The 19,739-nt window shown below is 42.3% G+C and overlaps 1 protein-coding gene across 9 annotated transcripts in view; it reads left to right on the forward strand.

The window, feature by feature from the left end:
- STX8 (syntaxin 8) overlaps positions 1-19,739 on the forward strand; it is a 209,305-nt gene that overhangs the window by 21,973 nt on the left and 167,593 nt on the right. For all 9 annotated transcript variants that reach the window (XM_045164846.1, XM_045164852.1, XM_045164849.1 and 6 more), the window contains 2 exons: positions 210-304; positions 9,791-9,901. In XM_045164846.1, the coding sequence (XP_045020781.1) occupies positions 210-304; positions 9,791-9,901 (206 nt within the window). The remainder of the gene's footprint in view (positions 1-209; positions 305-9,790; positions 9,902-19,739) is intronic.

Raw genomic sequence — 19,739 nt, forward strand, 5'->3', positions numbered from 1 at the left:
TCATAGGATTGGGTATAAGTGTTAGATGGGTGGCTGGCCCAGGCAACCATTAAGATTCCATACAATCTTGAGGTTATCATTGGGAGGCTTGATGTCTCTTCCAGCCTTCCCCTGATGGAATCAGTTTGTAAAGCAGCATTTACATGATATTTTTAGGAGATTCCACACCTCTGGACTAGCATACTTAGGCTGTGTTCTTTTCTTTTCAGCTTACCGTGACAATCAGAGCTTTGTTGCAGAAACTGAAGGAAAAGATCGCCCTTTTGAAGGACTTATTGCTAAGAGCTGTGGCAACACATCAGATGTATCCATGTAAACATTTCCACCTCTTGCTAGAGTGGGAGGACAAGCAGTCTTATTTTAAGAAAGGAAGGAATCTGGGCCACCCAGATTTTTTCCACAGCTTGAGGAAGACCTGGTTTCCAAAATATTGCCTATAATCTCGATTTCTATTTTAAGGGTCCGTTATATGTTTTACAGTGAATATGCTGGCGAAGCAAGACGCACAGCAAGAACTTACTTAGTTGGGTGTAACCTTGACCGTGAAGGCAGCTCATGTTTTCTGTTAGCGCTGTGTTTACACCGAGCCCCGCGTTGCTACCTGTCTAGACTGCGGTGAAAGTAGTCCAGCAGCAGAACTTCGATGATGCTGTTGATCCATGATTCTGCTCAGTGCAGTTCCCAGAGTTTTGAACAATTCCTTTTCTTTTCCGAGAGACCCGTACCAGTAGAAACTGTACTTTTTCCCCTCCCCGATTATGTAGGTTATTGAGATGTGACTTCTTCACCTTATGGTTCTAGAAGCGACAGTACCCCTGGTTTGGGAGGTTTTTTAGGTGGGGGTATAAAAGCATCTGCCTCCAATGCGGGAGACCTGGGTTCGATCCCTGAGTCGGGAAGATCCCCTGGAGAAGGAAATGGTAACCCACTCCAGTATTCTTGCCTGGAGAATCCCATGGACGGAGAAGCCTGGTAGGCTACAGTCCATGGGGTTGCAAAGAGTTGGACACGACTGAGCGACTTCACTCACTCACTTCACTCATAGGAGGCACCTGTGTGAAGTCAGTTGTGACATCACCTCTACTTCCTACCAGCGATATCAAGTATTAAAATCTTTTTATTTTTTTAGAAACTCATGATCTGATCAATTTAGGAAAATATATGTGACCTGTTACATAAACTAATCTCTTAAATCTGAGTTTACAACTGACCTCAAACTGGGCCTCTCTTACCATCCCTTTCCTTTATCCATGGTTCATACCAAAGACCCAGACTTTGGTATCTCAGGAAATGGATTGTTACTGCCCAATTTTAAGCATGGTAAAAATGTAGCTTTTTTAGATAAAACAATAGAAGATGTTGTGAAAATGTATTTTTCTCCAAGTATCATCCTTATATGTCACCAGAGAGGTTGGTTTAGATATTTGCATGATTTCTAGTATTCAGTTATTTACCCAGTAAGTTTTCAAGTAAAAGTTTAATTTCAGTGAACAATTGAGGCCTTATTTTTAACACAATTAGGGCATTCTGATATGTTCAGTTTGTAACTTTACCCTCCGTCTGGTATGGTTTGTTACTGCCCAATTAGTTTATTATGTAAGGAATTTTTATTTTATCAAAATCCACAAGTTTTAATATATTGACCTCAAGTTAGCAGAGCTGTTTGCTCTACCAAGTGCTTGGAAGTCTGCACATGGGCTCGAGGTGTGCAAACTCATTTTAGTATTACCTAAATTGTATATTAGAAACATAGCTAAATATTGTTTCCTGATTTAATATTAATAACTGTATTTGCTAATAGGTAACTGATTATTACTCATCTTATAATGTATGCGTGTGTGCTAAGTCGCTTCATTTGTGTCCAAATGTGTGCAACCCTGTGAACTGTAGCCCATCAGGCTCCTCTGTCTATGGGAATTCTCCAGGCAAGAATACTGGAGTGGGTTGCCATGCTCTCCTCCAGGGGATCTTCTAACTCAGGGATCAAACCTGTGTCTCTGATGTCTCCTGGATTGCAGGTAGATTATTTACCGCTAGTGCCACCTGGGAAACCCCCAGACATAGCACATCTTATAATATTTATGTGCTAAACCTATGGTGCAAGAAGATATAAATTAATAACTTTTACTTCTATTAATAATTTCTGCTAGTTATTAATTATAAAGCATACCAAGCATGGTGCAGTAATAATTGACTTTGTTCTTCTAAATGCTTGCAGTCTAACCACATTTTGAAATCTTGTGGCGTCTGGTTTCGTGGCGATCTCAGAATTTGCTGAATTAAGCACCAGACATTTAAAAACACCAAACTGAGTTATTAAATATATTATGAAAGTATTTAAGGACCATCATATGAATAATTTAGACTTTCCTAGGAGAAATCAAGCACTCAACTGGAATATAACAATTTTCTTGAAGATTCTGTTTTGTTTTTAAATAAAATAATAGGGCCTCTTTCTACTGGAACGGCAACCAAAGCTAGGGATGGAATTTAGAGAATCGCCCTATGGGAAAGTGAAAGTGTTAGTCACTCAGTCCTGTCCCGCTCTTAGCGACCCCATGGACTGTAGTCCGCCAGGCTAATCTGCCCATGGAGTTCTCCAGGAAAGAAGACTAGAGTCGGTTGCTGTTTCCTTGTCCAGGGGACCTTTCCAACCCGCGTCTCCTGCACTGCAGGCAGAGTCTTTACTATCTGAGCCACCAGGGGGCGCTCATTAACCTCTGGATTTTTCAGGGAGACCGTTTCTTAGAACGGGAAGGAGGTAGCTTCTGTATTACTCAGGCCTCTAATTAGTCTTGTTTCTTACATCTTCCCTCTCCCTGACCTTCCTCTTCCCAAACATTTAAGATAATTCTATGGCAGTTATCTGAGATAATTCTAGGGCAGTTATCATCCAGATTTCAGATGTATCATATAGCAACTTGTCAGGCCTGGTAGCCTCGTATTATTAGACTGTTTGGGTGGGTTCTTTCCCTTCTTTACAAAAAAGGTACTGAGGCCAAGGCCAGCTTGTGCCTCAAGTCACTAATGTAAATTAATAACTTTTACTTTCAGCATTCCAGCAGAGGAATTTTCTTCACACCCAGGAGAAGAATCTTTAAGTGCTTAAGTAACTTGCCTAAGTCCCCGCCGCTGAGAAATGGAAAGCCAAGATTCCAATGCAGGGCTGTCTGGACCCAAAGCCAGTTGTTTAAAAGCTGAATTCTACTTTAGTGATAGAATACAGTCCACCGTCACATGACCTGCCTTCAGCGAGAATTCTCTATTACTTGGCGTGTTGCTGTAATGCCAAGACAAATCTTGTTTATAATGCAAATCCTCAAGACCCTTCTTAATCATCAGAAAGATTAAACAGTCTTCACTGTGGTTTATTAGGTATACTTTATGATGTTGTAATTCTTAGAAAAATGTGTGTCCATAAATCGCCAAGAGAGTGACTTTTTAATCCTTTTTCTTGAGGCATAATTAATGTGGGGTGACTTTTTTAATGTGAATATTTGGAAACCACATTTCCTTACTGTGTCGGGCAGTCGAGAGTTTCTGGTACCTGACTTAAGAAATTTATGCCTCTCTGCATTCGTGAAGTTTTCCAAGGAACACTAGGAGTTGCCAGAAAGATAAGTCCTATGAAAATGCCTTCCAAACAATTAAATTCTGGGATGTTAGGCATAAGATGTTACTGCTCTTTCCTGAAAAAGTATTTTTCTCTGGCAAGAATAAATGTGAAATTAAAATGAAAGTGGCGTGCTTTCGAATCGGTTAGCTTGCAATTCATAATCCAAAGTCCTGCAGCCAGAGAGTTGAAAATTGCTGAAAAGCATTAACTTCTATTCACAGTGCTTCTTGAAGATGGTGATTATAATGGTCTCACCAGTTGAGAAAAGCTATGTGCAACAGGAGGTCGCATAGGAAATTTCAGGTAGCACTAAGGTTATTCTTAGAATTAGTTTTACATGAAGCTTGTCTTTTTGTTGGGTTTTTCAAAGGCAGCACTTTTAGTACTTTGAAAAGAATTTTTGAAAATCACTTTACAAAGGACTTCAGTATCAAAAGCTATTTTGGTCTCTTGTGAGAAGTCCTAGAGAACTAATTTTTAAGAATCGATAAATAAGGGGACTTTCCTGGCAGTCCAGTGGTAAAGATTTTGTCTTCTAATAGTGGGGATGCAGGTTCAAACCCTAAGATCCCACATGCCTTGCAAGCCTTGCAAGCTTTGCATGCCTTGCAGCCAATAAAAGCAAAAAAAAAAAAAAGATGGTCCACATAGAAAAAATAATCTTAAAAAAAAAAAGGATACATAACCCTGTTCCACTTTGTTTTTTGGGGGAAGAAAGATGAGTAGATAGGTAGCTGGCTGGAGAGATGCCCCGTGTAACAAACCTGGATACATGGATACATGTATGTGTGGAGGAGCTCAGTGGATAGGTGTTAAGAATAGCCCCTGGGTGCCCCAGTAGTGGGGACGTGGTTCTAAAACACTGCACCTGGCCATGACAGTTTTCACTGGTGTCTGCTATTGTGAGAAAACTAAGGACAAGGTCATTTTTATTTCAGTAGGAATTTTCTGATTTATAGTCTGTTACATGGTTCTCTCTGGTTTCGAGTGTTAACATCTTGCTTTTTCGCCATGGTAGTGAAAGCAGATGAGAGTTTTGTCTGTTGTGGTTTTTGGAATGTCCACATAGACGGCAACGTCTATATAAATCCCCCCTCCCCACACCCACAGTTTGTTTGGAAATACTTCTGCTCCACGAAACCCCTAAGTCTGGGCACTGTTGGAACGCTGCGAACCACACTGGCTTGGTGGCAGACAACTGAGATAGAAGACCAGCTCCACCACTGCCTCAAGGCCGGAGAGCAACGTGGCCTTTCTTGGCCTCAGTTTTATCTACAGAGTAGGAATAATCAGACTTGCTTTGCAGGCTGTTGTGAAAGTTGAAGAAAATGCTATATTTAAAGCATCTCACAGGACAAGTTCCCCCATAATCATTGGTGTTGAATAAAAGTTTTCAACTCTTCGAGGGCAAGTTACTTAACTTTGTTGTGCCTTGTTTTCTTAATTTGTGAGAAAAGGATAAAGTACATCCAGCTTATAGCATTGTTGGGAGGATTAAATTATATGCATAGAAGGTGCTTTGCATAAAGCAAGCCCTCCTTGAGGATTACCTGCTGCTTACCATTTTATCACTGTTAAAATTACAGCTAATGTAGAGAATTTACAGGTACCCTTTTATGGAGTTTATAACACATAAGGAGGGTACATCCAGGCATGGAGATAATGATAGTATTAAAATACTACTTGCAAAATGGGATCAGTGCTTTGAGGAAGGTTGGCACCTGGGCTGGTCTGTAATAGACATTCAGTAGAGTTTGTTAACTTTGGAGGATCTTCCTGTCCCAGGGATTGAACTCAGGTCTCCTGCATTACAGGCAGATTCCTTACCATCTGACCCACCAGGGACTCCCCCTAAAAGCAAATAATAAATAAAAATGAAAGAGTTGAAGTGCTATGTGAGCCAGAAAAATCTTCTGGCCTCTGGGACTTTAAACTGTCTCTGTGCAATTCTTCTTGTGGTTCTGGAAGTAATTATCCTTCTCCAAAGCAATTAATTTGCACGGAAGACTTTCTTAAATTTTTATGCTTTCTACCAATAAGGAGAAACTCCAGGAGCTGGAAGTGGGGCAGGGAATGGGGTGTTCCCTGGGTCCAGCCCCATCTTCACCCCTCTCCATCCTAGGTTGGAAGTGCTTCCCAGGTTATAGCAGAGAAGCTGGGCTCTGAAGCACAGTGATGCAAAATCAGGGTCTAGTTTCATTTGCAACCTTGCATGAACTGGTTATAATTACATGTAAATTCAGTCTGGCCAACGACAGAGTACTGTGGTGGTTAGATCTTCCGTTTCCTTGTCTGTTCTCTGGTCTTCCTCCTTGATTATTCACCAGGTTGATGGAAGAGAAGGTCCCAGCACTGGTTCATGACCATCTGCCCTGTTTTCTGCTTGTCCTTCCTTACCCTGTACCCGTGCCCCCCAGCTACCATGAGCCCACCTCCATGGAGAGTCATTACCTTCTAGGTGGTTCTCTGACCTCTCGTTAGCAGTAACTTCTATTATAGTAAGTGTGCCATGCAGAAGGGCTATGTATCTTTTTATTCTCTTCAGCTCCCTCTATCCCCCATTTCCTTATGCTCTGTTCACTCAATAGATTAAAATAAAAACAAAACCAGGAGGTAGAGTGAGTGTTCCTGATTGGTTAGTTTTCCAGGTGTTCCAGATTTACAGGGGATCTCTGGAATATTCTGAATTAATATTATCAGTATTGTTATTAACAGGATGCTAAGAAGTGGCAAAGTTAAGTGAGCAGTACTGGGGGCCTCAGGGTAGAGAAGCCGCATGCGAGGTGGTGAGAAAGAGCTGGGCTCTCACCCACTGTTGCCATGGTTTCCGGTCGGGTGAACAGGAGATTCGACTTACCTGTCCCAGCATCAACTGTCTGTGATTCTGTTCTCCAGTTACCCCTCCTCTTCAAAACATAATCACCAAGTTTTACTGCTCTTAAAATTGATGTCCTTTGTTGGTTAATTAATAGTTTAAATTCAGTGTCTGCTAAATTTTAAAACTTGCCTTTACTTTTTCTATAAAAGGTACTTTCCACCTGTCAATTTCCTTTTTTTCCAATATCATTTGGCTCTGTTGGATCTTAGTTGTGGTCCATGGGCTCAGCACACAGGCTTCGGTAGTTTCAGCATGTGGGATCTTAATTCCCCAACCAGGGCTCAAACCTGAATCCCCTGCATTGCGAGGCAGATTCTCAGCCACAGGAATCACGAGGGAAGTCCCTCTACCCATACATTTTCTGTTGTTAATTGTTTACTCTTCTCTCACTTCCACATCCCCATCCTGTTCTAGCTCATTCTTCCACAGTTAACAGTGTTGGTGGTTGGTTCCTGTTATCACAGACTTTTCTAGGCATGAACAGATATGTGTACATGTAAGTATAAAATGCTTTTGACTACAGAAGGATCATATGTTTCATTCTGAAACTTTTTGTTAGCATTTAATAGAGTCAAACAGTCCAAAACAATACCCAGTAGATAGGAAGTCTCCCTTACACCCTGAGTCCCCGGTTCCCTTTCCTTAGAGGCAATTGTTTCTATATCCTTTGAGAAATTTTCTGTGTGTATACCAACATGTGTTTTTAATGCATGCAGTGGGAGCATACTATTCACTATTTAGCTCTTTGCTGTTTTTTGTTTTTGTCTAACACTTTATTTTGGAGATTGTTCCATATCAAATAATTTATGTAGCACTTAGTAAGTGCTCATAAATGTTAATTTTCATTATCATCAACACATACAGGGCTTTCCTATTCTCTCTGTTTTTGGGGAAGGAGGCTACAAAACATGCCATTGCCGAGGTGTGCTATTTCCTTATTAACAAACCTTAGAATGTTTCCAGTATTTGGCTGTTATAAATAATGCTGCATTGAATATCTTTTTTTTTTTTTTTTGGCTGCACTAAGTGATGACTTGTGGGATCTTAGTTCCCCAACCAGGGATTGAATCCAGACCTTGGGCACTGAAAGTGTGGAGTCCTAGCCACTGGATCACTAGGGAATTCCCTGCTCCTACATCTTTGTGTAGTCTTGTGAATGTATCTGTAGGAGAAATTCCTGTTAAAAGAATGTGCCTTTTAAATTCTGTTAGGTATGTAGAAGACAGTCGGGCAACTGGTTGAACCCATCTCCATTCCCACCTAGGATGTCTGAGAGTGCTTGGTTCCTCAGCCCTTTCCAGAGCCTTCTGTCATGGTTTCTTATCTGGCTGGCAAAAATGACAGTATGTTTCGATTTGTATTTCTTTCACTAATGTAAAGCTGCATTTTTTTTCAGTTTATTAGAATAATTCTTGTTTTTTTTTTCCAATGCCCTGTTATATCCTTTGCCGTTTTAAAATTTGCCACTATTAATTTGCCACTTGTACTTTTATTTTGCAGATAGTTACAATTTTTATCCAGATTTATAGTTTCCTTCATGACCTCTGGGTTGACATTCTCAACTAGGAAGATTTTCCTTACTCTAGAGTATTAGAAAGTTCTCCAAAGGCGTTTTCTAATGATACTTCTGTAATTTTATTTCTTATGTTTAAACCCCTGAGCCAGTTAGATCTGTAATCTGCTTAATTGTAATATTGGATTATCGTTGAGTTTATGCTCACTTGGAGGATTGGATAACTGAAATCCCAGCAAAACCACAGGTTGCCAGGGTAGGTTGAGCATAGAATGGAAGACAAGGCTAATCAGCACTGTGATATAATTAGTAATTTCCACAATTAAAATTCCTGTTTTGTCCTGTATAATTTATGTCACAGCTTCTGTCCCTTCTCCTCCCCACCCCTCCTTCCGTTCTCAGGGGCCGCTTCTGCTTTATTGACAATTTACCACTGATTTGAAGCACACTGTCTTCATTGTTGATGTTGCACTGATCAGAAGGCTAATATTCGGCCCTTTTATTAGCACAGAGGAAGGACTTGCTCACTGTTTCTTGGTTACAGTTGCTGCTTCACTGTTTCCAAGATGGGCTCTTAGTGCCCGTAGTCAAGTAGGAGATGGAAAAGCCATAGTAGTCATTTTTCTCAGGAAATCGGGCGTTCTGGAATGTTGAGAGAATGTATCCATTATTATTTTATAAATGTCCAGAGTCAATAACACTGCTTAGTTACATTGGTTTAGGGGGGATTTATGATTTTTCTAGCTAATATCTGTTACCGGGGAACATTTTTTTATGGGCTTATTTGCTTTTTTTGCTAGCTATCCAGCTCTTTCTATTCAAAATTATCAACAAAAGTAGATTCACTGGGCCGTGGTTTTCCCACCCAGGGAAAACTACTATATTCTGCCAAGTTCTCAAACTTTTGGGGCCTAAATGCAGGATTTAATATCCCTCTTGAAAGGAGAAGTGTCTATAAATCCATAAATGCAAAGCAGTAGTCCCATTCTTTAACTGGAACTGGGAAAACCATGGCCATGAGTTGTGTTGGGAAAGGTATGAGAGATTACCTGGGGGACATCTGAAGAAACAGATCCAAAACACTGAAGTAACTGGTCAAGACCATGGATAATGATCAAAACAGAACGAGTAGGCTTTTGGACCCCTAGTCTAGCACAGATCATAGATTAACACATTAGAATATGGTTATTTCTTTGTAATTTTGTTTAGAATTATTAAAGATCATGCAAAGTATTTAGTGAGCTGATGGTAACAGCTTTTTTTTAGAGCAAATCTATATGAAGTAGCACTTTACAACATATATTGTAGATGCATTAACAGGTGTTAATAATATGAAAGAAGGCAACAAAACTTTTTTTTTTCTTTTTTTCCTTTTTAACAAAGTATCTTAGGTATTAATGTCTAGGAAAAACCCTTGACCACTGTGACCAGCACTCAGAACTTAAGGATTCCCTGAGCCACAGTGTGCTGTAGAGAAGAACATTTCAGGGTTGGCCACTGGGAAGAAAATCGTTTTTACCAACTGTATTTCTCAGTGAATGATCTCACATGGTGGGTCTGGTTCAGTGTTTGTAAGTCCTCTGCCATGGTTCTGTCCAGGTCCTTTACTGGAAGGGTCAGTGAAGGCTGAGATCAGAGCAGGAGAGCGCTGGCTCAGGACTCTTCGGGGTAGGGTTGATTCAAGTCTGTAACAGCCCCCTCTAACTTGGAGAGCTTGGTTAATAACGTAATAGATCAAATGAGGTAATTCATCTACTCTTGGACCTTAACGAGTCGCCTGCAGAACACAGCTCGAAGGAGACCGAAGACAGAACCTCTTGGATGATCTTGTAACTCGAGAGAGACTACTTCTGGCCTCCTTTAAGAACGAGGGTGCAGAACCCGATCTTATCAGGTATGATGCTTTCCTTTACAGGGATTGAGCAGCGGGCGAAACTTACTTGCAGCGATTACAGTTGTTTTCCGAAGGGCTTGATTTCTTCATCTGGTAAAATACATCCTGTCTGCTCATTTGTAGTGTTTGACTGTCATTTTCTGTTCAGCATGGTTTTCATTAAGTTTCTGCGTTTGAGTAAACCAGGCACATTCAGCTGAATCCCATTTTGGAAGATGGTTATTTGGATAGAATACAGACGAAGTCAGAAAATGTCTCTTCATTCCCTGGTTGAACTTTTGCTGTGTTAGCTGCCTTTTAAACTCTGGACGTCATGTTTTTATCTGTGTTGGAGAATGATGTGGTTTTTTTTTAATTGACTTGTAGAAATGTGTCCTAAAGACTGTGTAGTCTATGGCTTACAGGACTAGAGGAGTGGGGGCCCTTGGCTTCTTCTCTGATCTTTGCCAGAGCGTGATTCACACTTGACGGAGTTTGTCGGCTGCTCTGCACCCAACTCCGGTGGAAGACTCAGAGGAGGGGTCCAGCTTTCCGGGTTGAGGTTCATAAAGTATAAACTGTGATATCTTTAGAACTGGCCTCCCCGGCTGCCTCTAGAACCCCCTTCACCACATTAAGGGACCCAGCACAAATGAGATCAGGATGAAACCTGCCTCTCCCCTCCTTCCGCACGAGGGATGGGGTCTTCATTGTGGGGGCGGCAGCTTGTTCCTGGTTAGGAATAATATGGCTTCCCAAGGGCAATGGTTGGTTTTTTTATTTTAATGGGGTGGGGTGGGGCTTGGAGGGCGTGGTCCTAGAGTGGTCGCAGGTGACTCTGGTCTGCAGTCAGAGGCTGGAGAATCACTGCCAAAGGGTGACCGGAAGAGGATGGAGCAGCTTCTTGTCCGTTCCAGTCTTCTCAGAAGCTTGAGATTCAAGGTTTGTAGAGACGAAGTGATGAAATTCCAGGAAGCTAGAGGAAATCTTAGAGTTGTTTCTTTGACCTAAAGGCCTAAAGTCAGGGAAGGAGGAGTTGGGTGCTGGGCAGGGTTTGTAAACGGACGGGGAGGCCTCCAGTGAATGGGGCTGATCCATCATGGTGCCCGAGCCTTCTCGGGCAGATGTAGGAGTAGAAGTTTGAGGATGAAAGCGGTGATTCAGGGTTGGTGAAAAAGAACCCATGAGCGAGGAGGTCTTGCAAGGTGAGGAGAGAGTACCGTCTGCGGGCGTGGGCCTTTACCTTGAAGTTCAGAAACGAACTCAAAGTATCATGGCGAGGGAGCAAGTTTCCTGGGTGAGGAAGCGCCCGGTAGAGAGAGGTGATGGTGGGAGGAGAAGACATGGAAATCTTCCTCCTCTGTCGTGGAGGTGACTGTGTGGCGAAAGCCTTCCGTGTGTCAGGTTCTGCTTCTCTTCACTGTCATTTAATGATGTCGAGGGGCCAGTTTAGGCCTTAGGTCTGGGGTAGGGGGATGTATGGTTGATTTTTGGTTCCTCTCTCCCTTGTTGACAAAAATAATAAACAGTAATAAGAGTAGAAAAGTTTCATTTGAGCCAAACTGAGGATTAGCCCCCAAGCCATCTTCCCAGGTTACTCTGAGAAACTCTCCAGAGATGCAGGGTTTTTGTTTGTTTTTTTTTAGCACAGTTTTATATCTTACAAGAACAAAGAACACTAAACGAATCAGGGGTACATTTCTTCAAGGTTTAAAAAAAAAATAAAAAGACCAGAACATACACAGGGAGTCAGCATGGCCTTGGCACCTGGGAAGGGAGTCGCTTATCCCATCATTGGCATCCCAGGAAGAGGGGCATAGCATCTTTATTTTTAACATGGACATTCTTTACTTCAGGTCAGTGTGCCCTTTTCTGTAATAAATAGAGCAGATGTACAATGGGTGTTAGATCAGCCACAAGCAAGCTGTTTTAGCATAAAATTCAAGTTAACTCATCTTTTTCCTCCCCCGTGAAAATCTGTAGGCCAGAATGACTTCCCTAAATCTCAGTATATAAGAATTTCTTTTATCACTTGTCACCTCCTTCTCTTTTTTCGTTTTTGGTCACTCCTCTTCTCTCCTGTGATAATCTTTCTTTGCTATTTAAAGCACTGTTCGCTCGCGAGTCGGGTCATCTTCACCTGGGTGCTCTTAGAAATGCAGGGTCTCAGACCCCACCTTTGCCCTCCTGAGTGGAATCTGTATTTTAACAAGATCCTCAGTTTGGTTTGAATGCCCCTTCCAGCTCAAATACTGGTTTATATCACTTGTTCTTAATTATGGCACTCAATCATCCACAAGGCTTATAAAAAATTTTTTTTAAAGAAAAAAATAGTGTCCAGACAATATACTTGCAGAGTCTGAATGAGTGAGTAGTCTGGGGGGAGCTCCGGTGGAGGTGAGAACAGTTAGAAACCACTGAAACCATTTCTTTCCCTCCTGGGGTCTGATGAGCACTGGTAGCTAGCAGCTGCTGCGTGTTTTCTCCACGCCAGGCCCTGTGCCAAGCTATAGGTGCCTATGCTTAGGAGATCTTTATAACATCCCACCTTATAGAAGAGAAACTGAGGCTCAGAGGGGTCAAGTAACTTGCACTAGATCCTAAGGCTAATCAGTTTCAGAGTTTGATAGTACGTGTGTGGGTGAGTGAGTGCATGAACACAACACTTAACACTGGTTAAGGTCAAGTAGGTTGCTGGAAGCAGATTGTCTCAGATTTGAGGCCAGAGTTTCCAGTCTTTGATTTCATTCACCTGCCCATACCTGAGTGTTATTTTTGCCTTTTTCCCCTACCCCCTGAATCTCTGGGTCAGGAAGATCCCCTGGAGAAGGAAATGGCACCCCACTCCAGTATTCTTGCATGGAGAATTCCATGGACAGAGGAGCCTGGCAGATTACAGTCCATGGGGATCGCAGAGTAGGACACGACTGAGTGACCAACACCCCTGAATCCCCACTTTCTTCCCCAGCTTCCCATGCCTGAATAACTCTTTTGCTTGGATCTGTCCTTCTGAGGGTCTGAATTCAGTTGTAAAGGTGACCAGTTTGGGTTCCTGGTTCAACCTTGCTCTCCTGCTTCCTGGCTGTCCAGTCATTTTTGAGACCTCATCAGGGACCTTTCAGCTCTGTCCCTGGAGACACCTCATTGTCCCCCCTGCTCTGATGTCCCCAGTGACTCACAGAGGTTTCTTCAGTCCTCCTGTAGGTCAGTTCCTAGTTCTGGGCTCCTCCAGCATCTTTGGTTGCTTCTCTAATCTCTGGATTCCTCCAGCATTTTTGATGGCTTCTGCCATTCTTGATATCAACGTGGGTTGCCTTGTCACCAGGGGATAGGGAGGTGGGGGGCTCATGTCTTTCCTTTAGGTCACGACTCACAGACAGCAGAAAGCCTCATCCGAACTTGAAAATGTTCTGGACCTACTCTCTCTGGCACCTTTTGTCATTTGTGCTAGACTGTCACCAAGCATGTACTGTTGGAGAACTGGCGGTGATCTGCTCATTGGGCGTTCAGAGCCCCATCGTAACTGGCGGCAACATTGCCAGAGTTGACCCAGCCAGGACTCCCTGAGAACTGGTTGAGCCTCTCTGTCCTCCTGGGCTCTTCCATCTTCCTCTCCTGCTTCCTTAGTGTCCTCCTCCTCCCTCACCCCAGACCTTTGCGCTCTGTCTTTCTCTTCCCCATCCTTCATTTCCTGGGGTCCTTCTCCCCTCCCTCTCCTCCCCTTTGCTCTTCCTCCTCATATGTGGCCTTATTAAGGAGAGGAGAGTATTGTCAAACTTCAGTTCAGATTAGCATTTCCCTTAAACAGACACGAATGTAACAATCCCGTAATTGAATGTGTAGCTGTCATGTGACAGAATCTGAGTTTTTACCTTACAGATTACTGATCATTATTCTCACGCAGTAAGCCTTGATGTGAGACTCAGGTCTAAATAAGCAATGGTTGACTAATTGAGGGTATTTGGAAACTTGTTAAAGAAGTCTCTGTGTAACAATGTCTTGTAGAAGATAAGCCCTAACTTTATAAAGGGGTGACACAGCTTCTGATTGAAAACCCAACTGCCCTTTCTATTCGAGAGCATCGCTAAGTCTCACAATTAGTTAAGTCTTTGTAAAGAGAGAGGAAAAAAGAAAAATCATTGCATACTCCACTGCTCCCTGACCATCTCAAAGATTATGTGATTAACTAGGCTGTAGTGGGTGGCTAATTGGCTAAGCTTTAATCTTCACACCACCAACTATATGGAGGATTATAGGAAATAGGAAGTTATTTAGAAGTTGAGATGGTAGTTATGGATCAGGACTGCTATATTAACAAGCAGACCAACTGTTAAAATCAAAGAATAGAAGATGATAATGAAATATTCACATTTTCTTAGAGTGTAAGCTTTACATTTAATTTCATATATTTACTTTTTCTTGGGGCTGCTTTTTTAAAATAAAGTATGATCCTTCGAATTTATATTTCATAGCACTATATTGGCAGCCAAGGAAGACAGAGGGAAAATTGACTTTAAATATTCCATTAAAAGTGCTCCCCCTCTACCATTTTAGATCATTGCATGTTTTCTTTCGATTTAAAACTTGGTTTATAAGAAGGATGATTTCTACTTGATAGTATTGAGATTTCCTAAAAACTATTAATTTATACTCTCTATTGCTTGAAGTTATGAACAAATGACCAGCCTACTCTTCCAGAAGTAGGAAATGGCTGAGGAATAAACAACTGCATCATTACCTGCGAGACAATGGATAAGCCATAATTATTTATCTCTTTTACTTATGTCCCAGAAATACACTAACTTCCTAGGTCATCTGACATGTAAAGGATGTGCTGAAATCAGTAAAGATATGCTTTTCTCTGTATTTCAGAGAACCCAAGGATAGTTGAACCAGTTTAGTTCAGTCGCTTGGTCGTGTCCGACTCTTTGCAACCCCATGAATCGCAGCACGCCAGGCCTCCCTGTCCATCACCAACTCCCGGAGTTCATTCAGACTCACGTCCATCGAGTCGGTGATGCCATCCAGCCATCTCATCCTCTGTCGTCCCCTTTTTCTCCTGCCCCCAATCCCTCCTAGGATCCGGGTCTTTTCCAATGAGTCAACTCTTTGCATGAGGTGGCCAAAGTACTGGAGTTTCAGCTTTAGCATCAGTCCTTCCAAAGAACACCCAGGACTGATCTCCTTCAGAATGGACTGGTTGGATCTCCTTGCAGTCCAGGAGACTCTCAAGAGTCTTCTCCAACACCACAGTTCAAAAGCATCAATTCTTCGGTGCTCAGCCTTCTTCACAGTCCAACTCTCACATCCATGCATGACCACTGGAAAAACCATAGCCTTGACTAGACAGACCTTTGTTGGCAAAGTAACGTCTCTGCTTTTCAATATGCTATCTAGGTTGGTCATAACTTTTCTTCCAAGGAGTAAGCGTCTTTTAATTTCATGGCTGCAATCACAATCTTCAGTGATTTTGGAGCCCAAAAAAATAAAGTCTGACACTGTTTCCCCATCTATTTCCCATGAAGTGATGGGACCAGATGCCATGATCTTCGTTTTCTGAATGTTAAACTTTAAACCAACTTTTTCACTCTCCTCTCTCACTTTCATCAAGAGGCTTTTTAGTTCCTGTTCACTTTCTGCCATTAAGGTGGTGTCATCTGCATATCTGAGGTTATTGATATTTCTCCTGGCAATCTTGATTCCAGCTTGTGCTTCATCCAGCCCAGCGTTTCTTATGATGTACTCTGCACATAAGTTAAATAAGCAGGGTGATTATATACAGCTTTGACATGCTCCTTTTCCTATTTGGAACCAGTCTGTTGTTCCATGTCCAGTTCTAACTGTTGCTTCCTGACCTGCATATAGGCTTCTCAAGAGGCAGATCAGGTGGTCTGGCATTCCCATCTCTTGCAGAATTTTCCACAGTTTATTGTGATCCACACAGTCAAAGGCTTTGGCATAGTCAATAAAGCAGAAATAGATGTTTTTCTGGAACTCTCTTGCTTTTTTGATGATCCAGCGGATGTTGGCAATTCGATCTCTGGTTCCTCTGCCTTTTCTAAATCCAGCTTGAACATCGGGAAGTTCACGGTTCACATATTGCTGAAGCCTGGCTTGGAGAATTTTGAGCATTACTTTACTAGCGTGTGAGATGAGTGCAATTGTGCGGTAGTTTGTGCATTCTTTGGCATTGCCTTTCTTTGGGATTGGAATGAAAACTGACCTTTTCCAGTCCGGTGGCCACTGCTGAGTTTTCCAAATTTGCTGGCATATTGAGAGCAGCACTTTCACAGCATCATCTTCCAGGATTTGAAATAGCTCAGCTGGAATTCCATCACCTCCACTAGCTTTGTTCATAGTGATGCTTTCTAAGGCCCACTTGACTTCACATTCCAGGATGTCTGGCTCTAGGTGAGTGATCATACCATCGTGATTATCTTGGTCATGAAGATCTTTTTTGTACAGTTCTTCTGTGTATTCTTGCCACCTCTTCTTAATATCTTCTGCTTCTGTTAGGGCCCTACCATTTCTGTCCTTTATCGAGCCCATCTTTGCATGAAATGTTCCCTTCTTATCTCTAATTTTCTTGAAGAGATCTCTAGTCTTCCCCATTCTGTTGTTTTCCTGTATTCTTTGCATTGATCACTGAGGAAAGCTTTCTTATCTCTTCTTGCTATTCTTTGGAACTCTGCATTCAGATGCTTTCCTTTTCTCCTTTGCTTTTCGCTTCTCTTCTTTTCACAGCTATTTGTAAGGCCTCCCCAGACAGCCATTTTGCTTTTTTGCATTTCTTATCCATGGGGGTGGTCTTGATCCTTGTCTCCTGTACAGTGTCATGAACCTCAGTCCATAGTTCATCAGGCACTCTATCAGATCTAGTCCCTTAAATCTATTTCTCACTTCCACTGTATAATCATAAGGGATTTGATTTAGGTCATACCTGAGTGGTCTAGTGGGTTTCCCTACTTTCTTCAATTTAAGTCTGAATTTGGCAATAAGGAGCTCATGCTCTGAGCCACAGTCAGCTCCTGGTCTTGTTTTTGCTGACTGTATAGAGCTTCTCCATCTTTGGCTGCAAATAATATAATCAGTCTTTGGTGTTAACCATCTGGTGATGTCCATGTGTAAAGTCTTCTCTTGTGTTGTTGGAAGAGGGTGTTTGATGTGACCAATGCGTTCCCTTGGCAAAACTCTATTAGCCTTTGCCCTGCTTCATTCCGTACTCCAAGGCCAAATTTGCCTGTTACTCCAGGTATGTCTTGACTTCCTACTTTTGCATTCTAGTCCCCTATAATGAAAAGGACATCTTTTGGGGGTGTTAGTTCTAAAAGGTCTTGTAGGTCTTCATAGAACCATTCAATTTCAGCTTCTTCAGCGTTAGTGGTCGGGGCATAGACTTGGATTACTGTGATATTGAATGGTTTGCCTTGGAAATGAACAGAGATGATTCTGTCGTTTTTGAGGTTGCATCCAAGGACTGCATTTTGGCCTCTTTTGTTGACCATGATGGCTACTCCATTTCTTCTAAGGGATTCCTGCCCGTGGTAGTAGATATAATGGTCATCTGAGTTAAATTCACCCATTCCAGTCCATTTTAGTTTGCTGATTCCTAAAATGTCGATGTTCACTCTTGCCATCTCCTGTTTGACCACTTCCAGTTTGCCTTGATTCATGGACCTAACATTCCAGGTTCTTATGTAATATTGCTCTTTACAGCATCGGACCTTGTGTCTATCACCAGTCACATCCACAGCTGGGTATTGTTTTTGCTTTGGCTCCATCCATTCATTATTTCTGGAGTTATTTCTCCACTGATCTCCAGTAGCATATTGGGCACCTACTGACCTGGGGAGTTCCTCTTTCAGTATCCTGTCTTTTTGGCTTTTGATACTGTTGACGGGGTTCTCAAGGGAAGAATACTGAAGTGGTTTGCCATTCCCTCCTCCAGTGGACCACATTCTGTCCAAGTTGAACCAAGGTGGTATCAAATGCAGTCAAGAATATTAAATATTTCCAGTAACTTAATGAAAAAAAACTTAGAGTAAGAAAGTGTGGTAAATAGAAAAATTTTGAGTGCCTACAACGTGCCAAGCACTGGTAAAGGGAGTGTGGTGGCATAAAGCTCCAAACAACAAAAAATATCTAGTTTTTGCCTTTGAGCTCTCTACAGTTAAGTGAGAGAGACAGACGTGAATTACAGATTCATTCAAATAAGTAAAATAAGTTCAGAAAAATATATTGTGCTTTGAGGGAGTATTAGTGCGGAAATGATTTAGGTAGGAAAGTCATGTGGTTTAATATTTATTTTGCAAATGCATATTTTGTTTCTCCATCTAAATTTTAAATACCTTGAGGATGGGGACTGAAATCTCACACAATGCTTAATAGATACTTGCTCACTTAATGAAAATCTTTGTGTTTCCTGTATCTTTTGTAGATACTTAGCAGATTTTGGTATATAGTAGGCACTCAGCAGATTTCTGTTGATTGAAAGGTTGACTGAGCCAGAATAGAATAGCATGGGTTCTGTAACTAAAAAAATCTGGGACCCTCACAGGATTACCAGATGAAAAAGTTTTTTTGCCTGCCTCATAAAATCTGGTGGTTCTCTGGGACAGCTCCCTTCAAATTGTGATGCAGGTTTTCCCATCTTACAGCTGTGCTGTTTTCACAGAGGACCTCCATTTTCACTGTGAGAGGAGAAGAGCGAAGGTATAGAGGGCTCACACCCCTCTTATATGCTGTCCCCTACGTGTCATCCCATTGGCTGTAACCAGTCACATGGATCTGATCTGCCTGCAAGGGAGGCTGGGAAATGTAGTCTTGTTTAGACTCACAAGAAAATGAAATGGGACTTGAGGCAACACGTTGCTTGTCTCTACCTCACTGATTATCTTGGGTGGCTTGCTGAAGAAATAAATAACTTTGGGACATAGTCTGCCTACTTAATTAGCAGAGATTAGAGTCAGAAGTTAATAAAGGCACATGAGTGGGCTGAGAGGGGACCCTGGTAGGGTGTGTTCTCCTTTTGTACAGTCACACTTGCTCTAAAAGGGTTCACTCGGGCAGGGTACAAACACAGGACAGAGAAATTAAGCTCCATTGGGTATGTGCAACGAAACTAGAAGAGGAGGTCGTGTCTGCAGCAGTCAGAGGGGGCGGCCCAAGTAAAGCCTCTGAAGGGTCTGGAGAAGATGGTGCTTGTGGTTCTTACCTTCAGCCAAAGGGGTGCCTGATTTTGCTCAGGCACTGATACCCCAATTACGATGCCCTCAGCCATGAGGGGAAAAGGCAATAGAAACCCACTCCAGTACTCTTGCCTGGAAAATCCCATGGGCGGAGGAGCCTGGTAGGCTACAGTCCATGGGGTTGCAAAGAGTTGGAGATGACTGAGCGACTTCACTTTCACTTTTCACTTTCATGCCTTGGAGAAGGAAATGGCAACCCACTCCAGTGTTCTTGCCTGGAGAATCCCAGGGATGGGGGAACCTGGTGGGCTGCCGTCTATGGGGTTGCACAGAGTCGGACGTGACTGAAGCAACTTAGCAGCAGCAGCAGCCATGAGGAACCGATGATTCTACTCAAAACTGCTTACGTAAGGAAAAGTAGCTCCGTATAGTAAGTTCCAAGTTAGAGAATTGAGGGAGGTGGTTAATTCTACAGCCAGTGGTGATCCAGAGTCTGCTGTGTCTTTGTTGTGTCTATCTTCAGACTGCCTCTTCTTGTGGTTGAGGATGCTTGTAGAAAGTTCCCAGACAGATGGGAGTGGGAGGAGGGGTTCAAGAGGGAGGAGACATACGTATACCTGTGACTGATTCATGTTGATATATGGCAGAAACCAACACAGTATTGTAAAGCA

This window comes from Bubalus bubalis, chromosome 3, assembly GCF_019923935.1.
Source record: "Bubalus bubalis isolate 160015118507 breed Murrah chromosome 3, NDDB_SH_1, whole genome shotgun sequence".
In the NCBI taxonomy this organism is placed as follows: domain Eukaryota; kingdom Metazoa; phylum Chordata; class Mammalia; order Artiodactyla; family Bovidae; genus Bubalus; species Bubalus bubalis.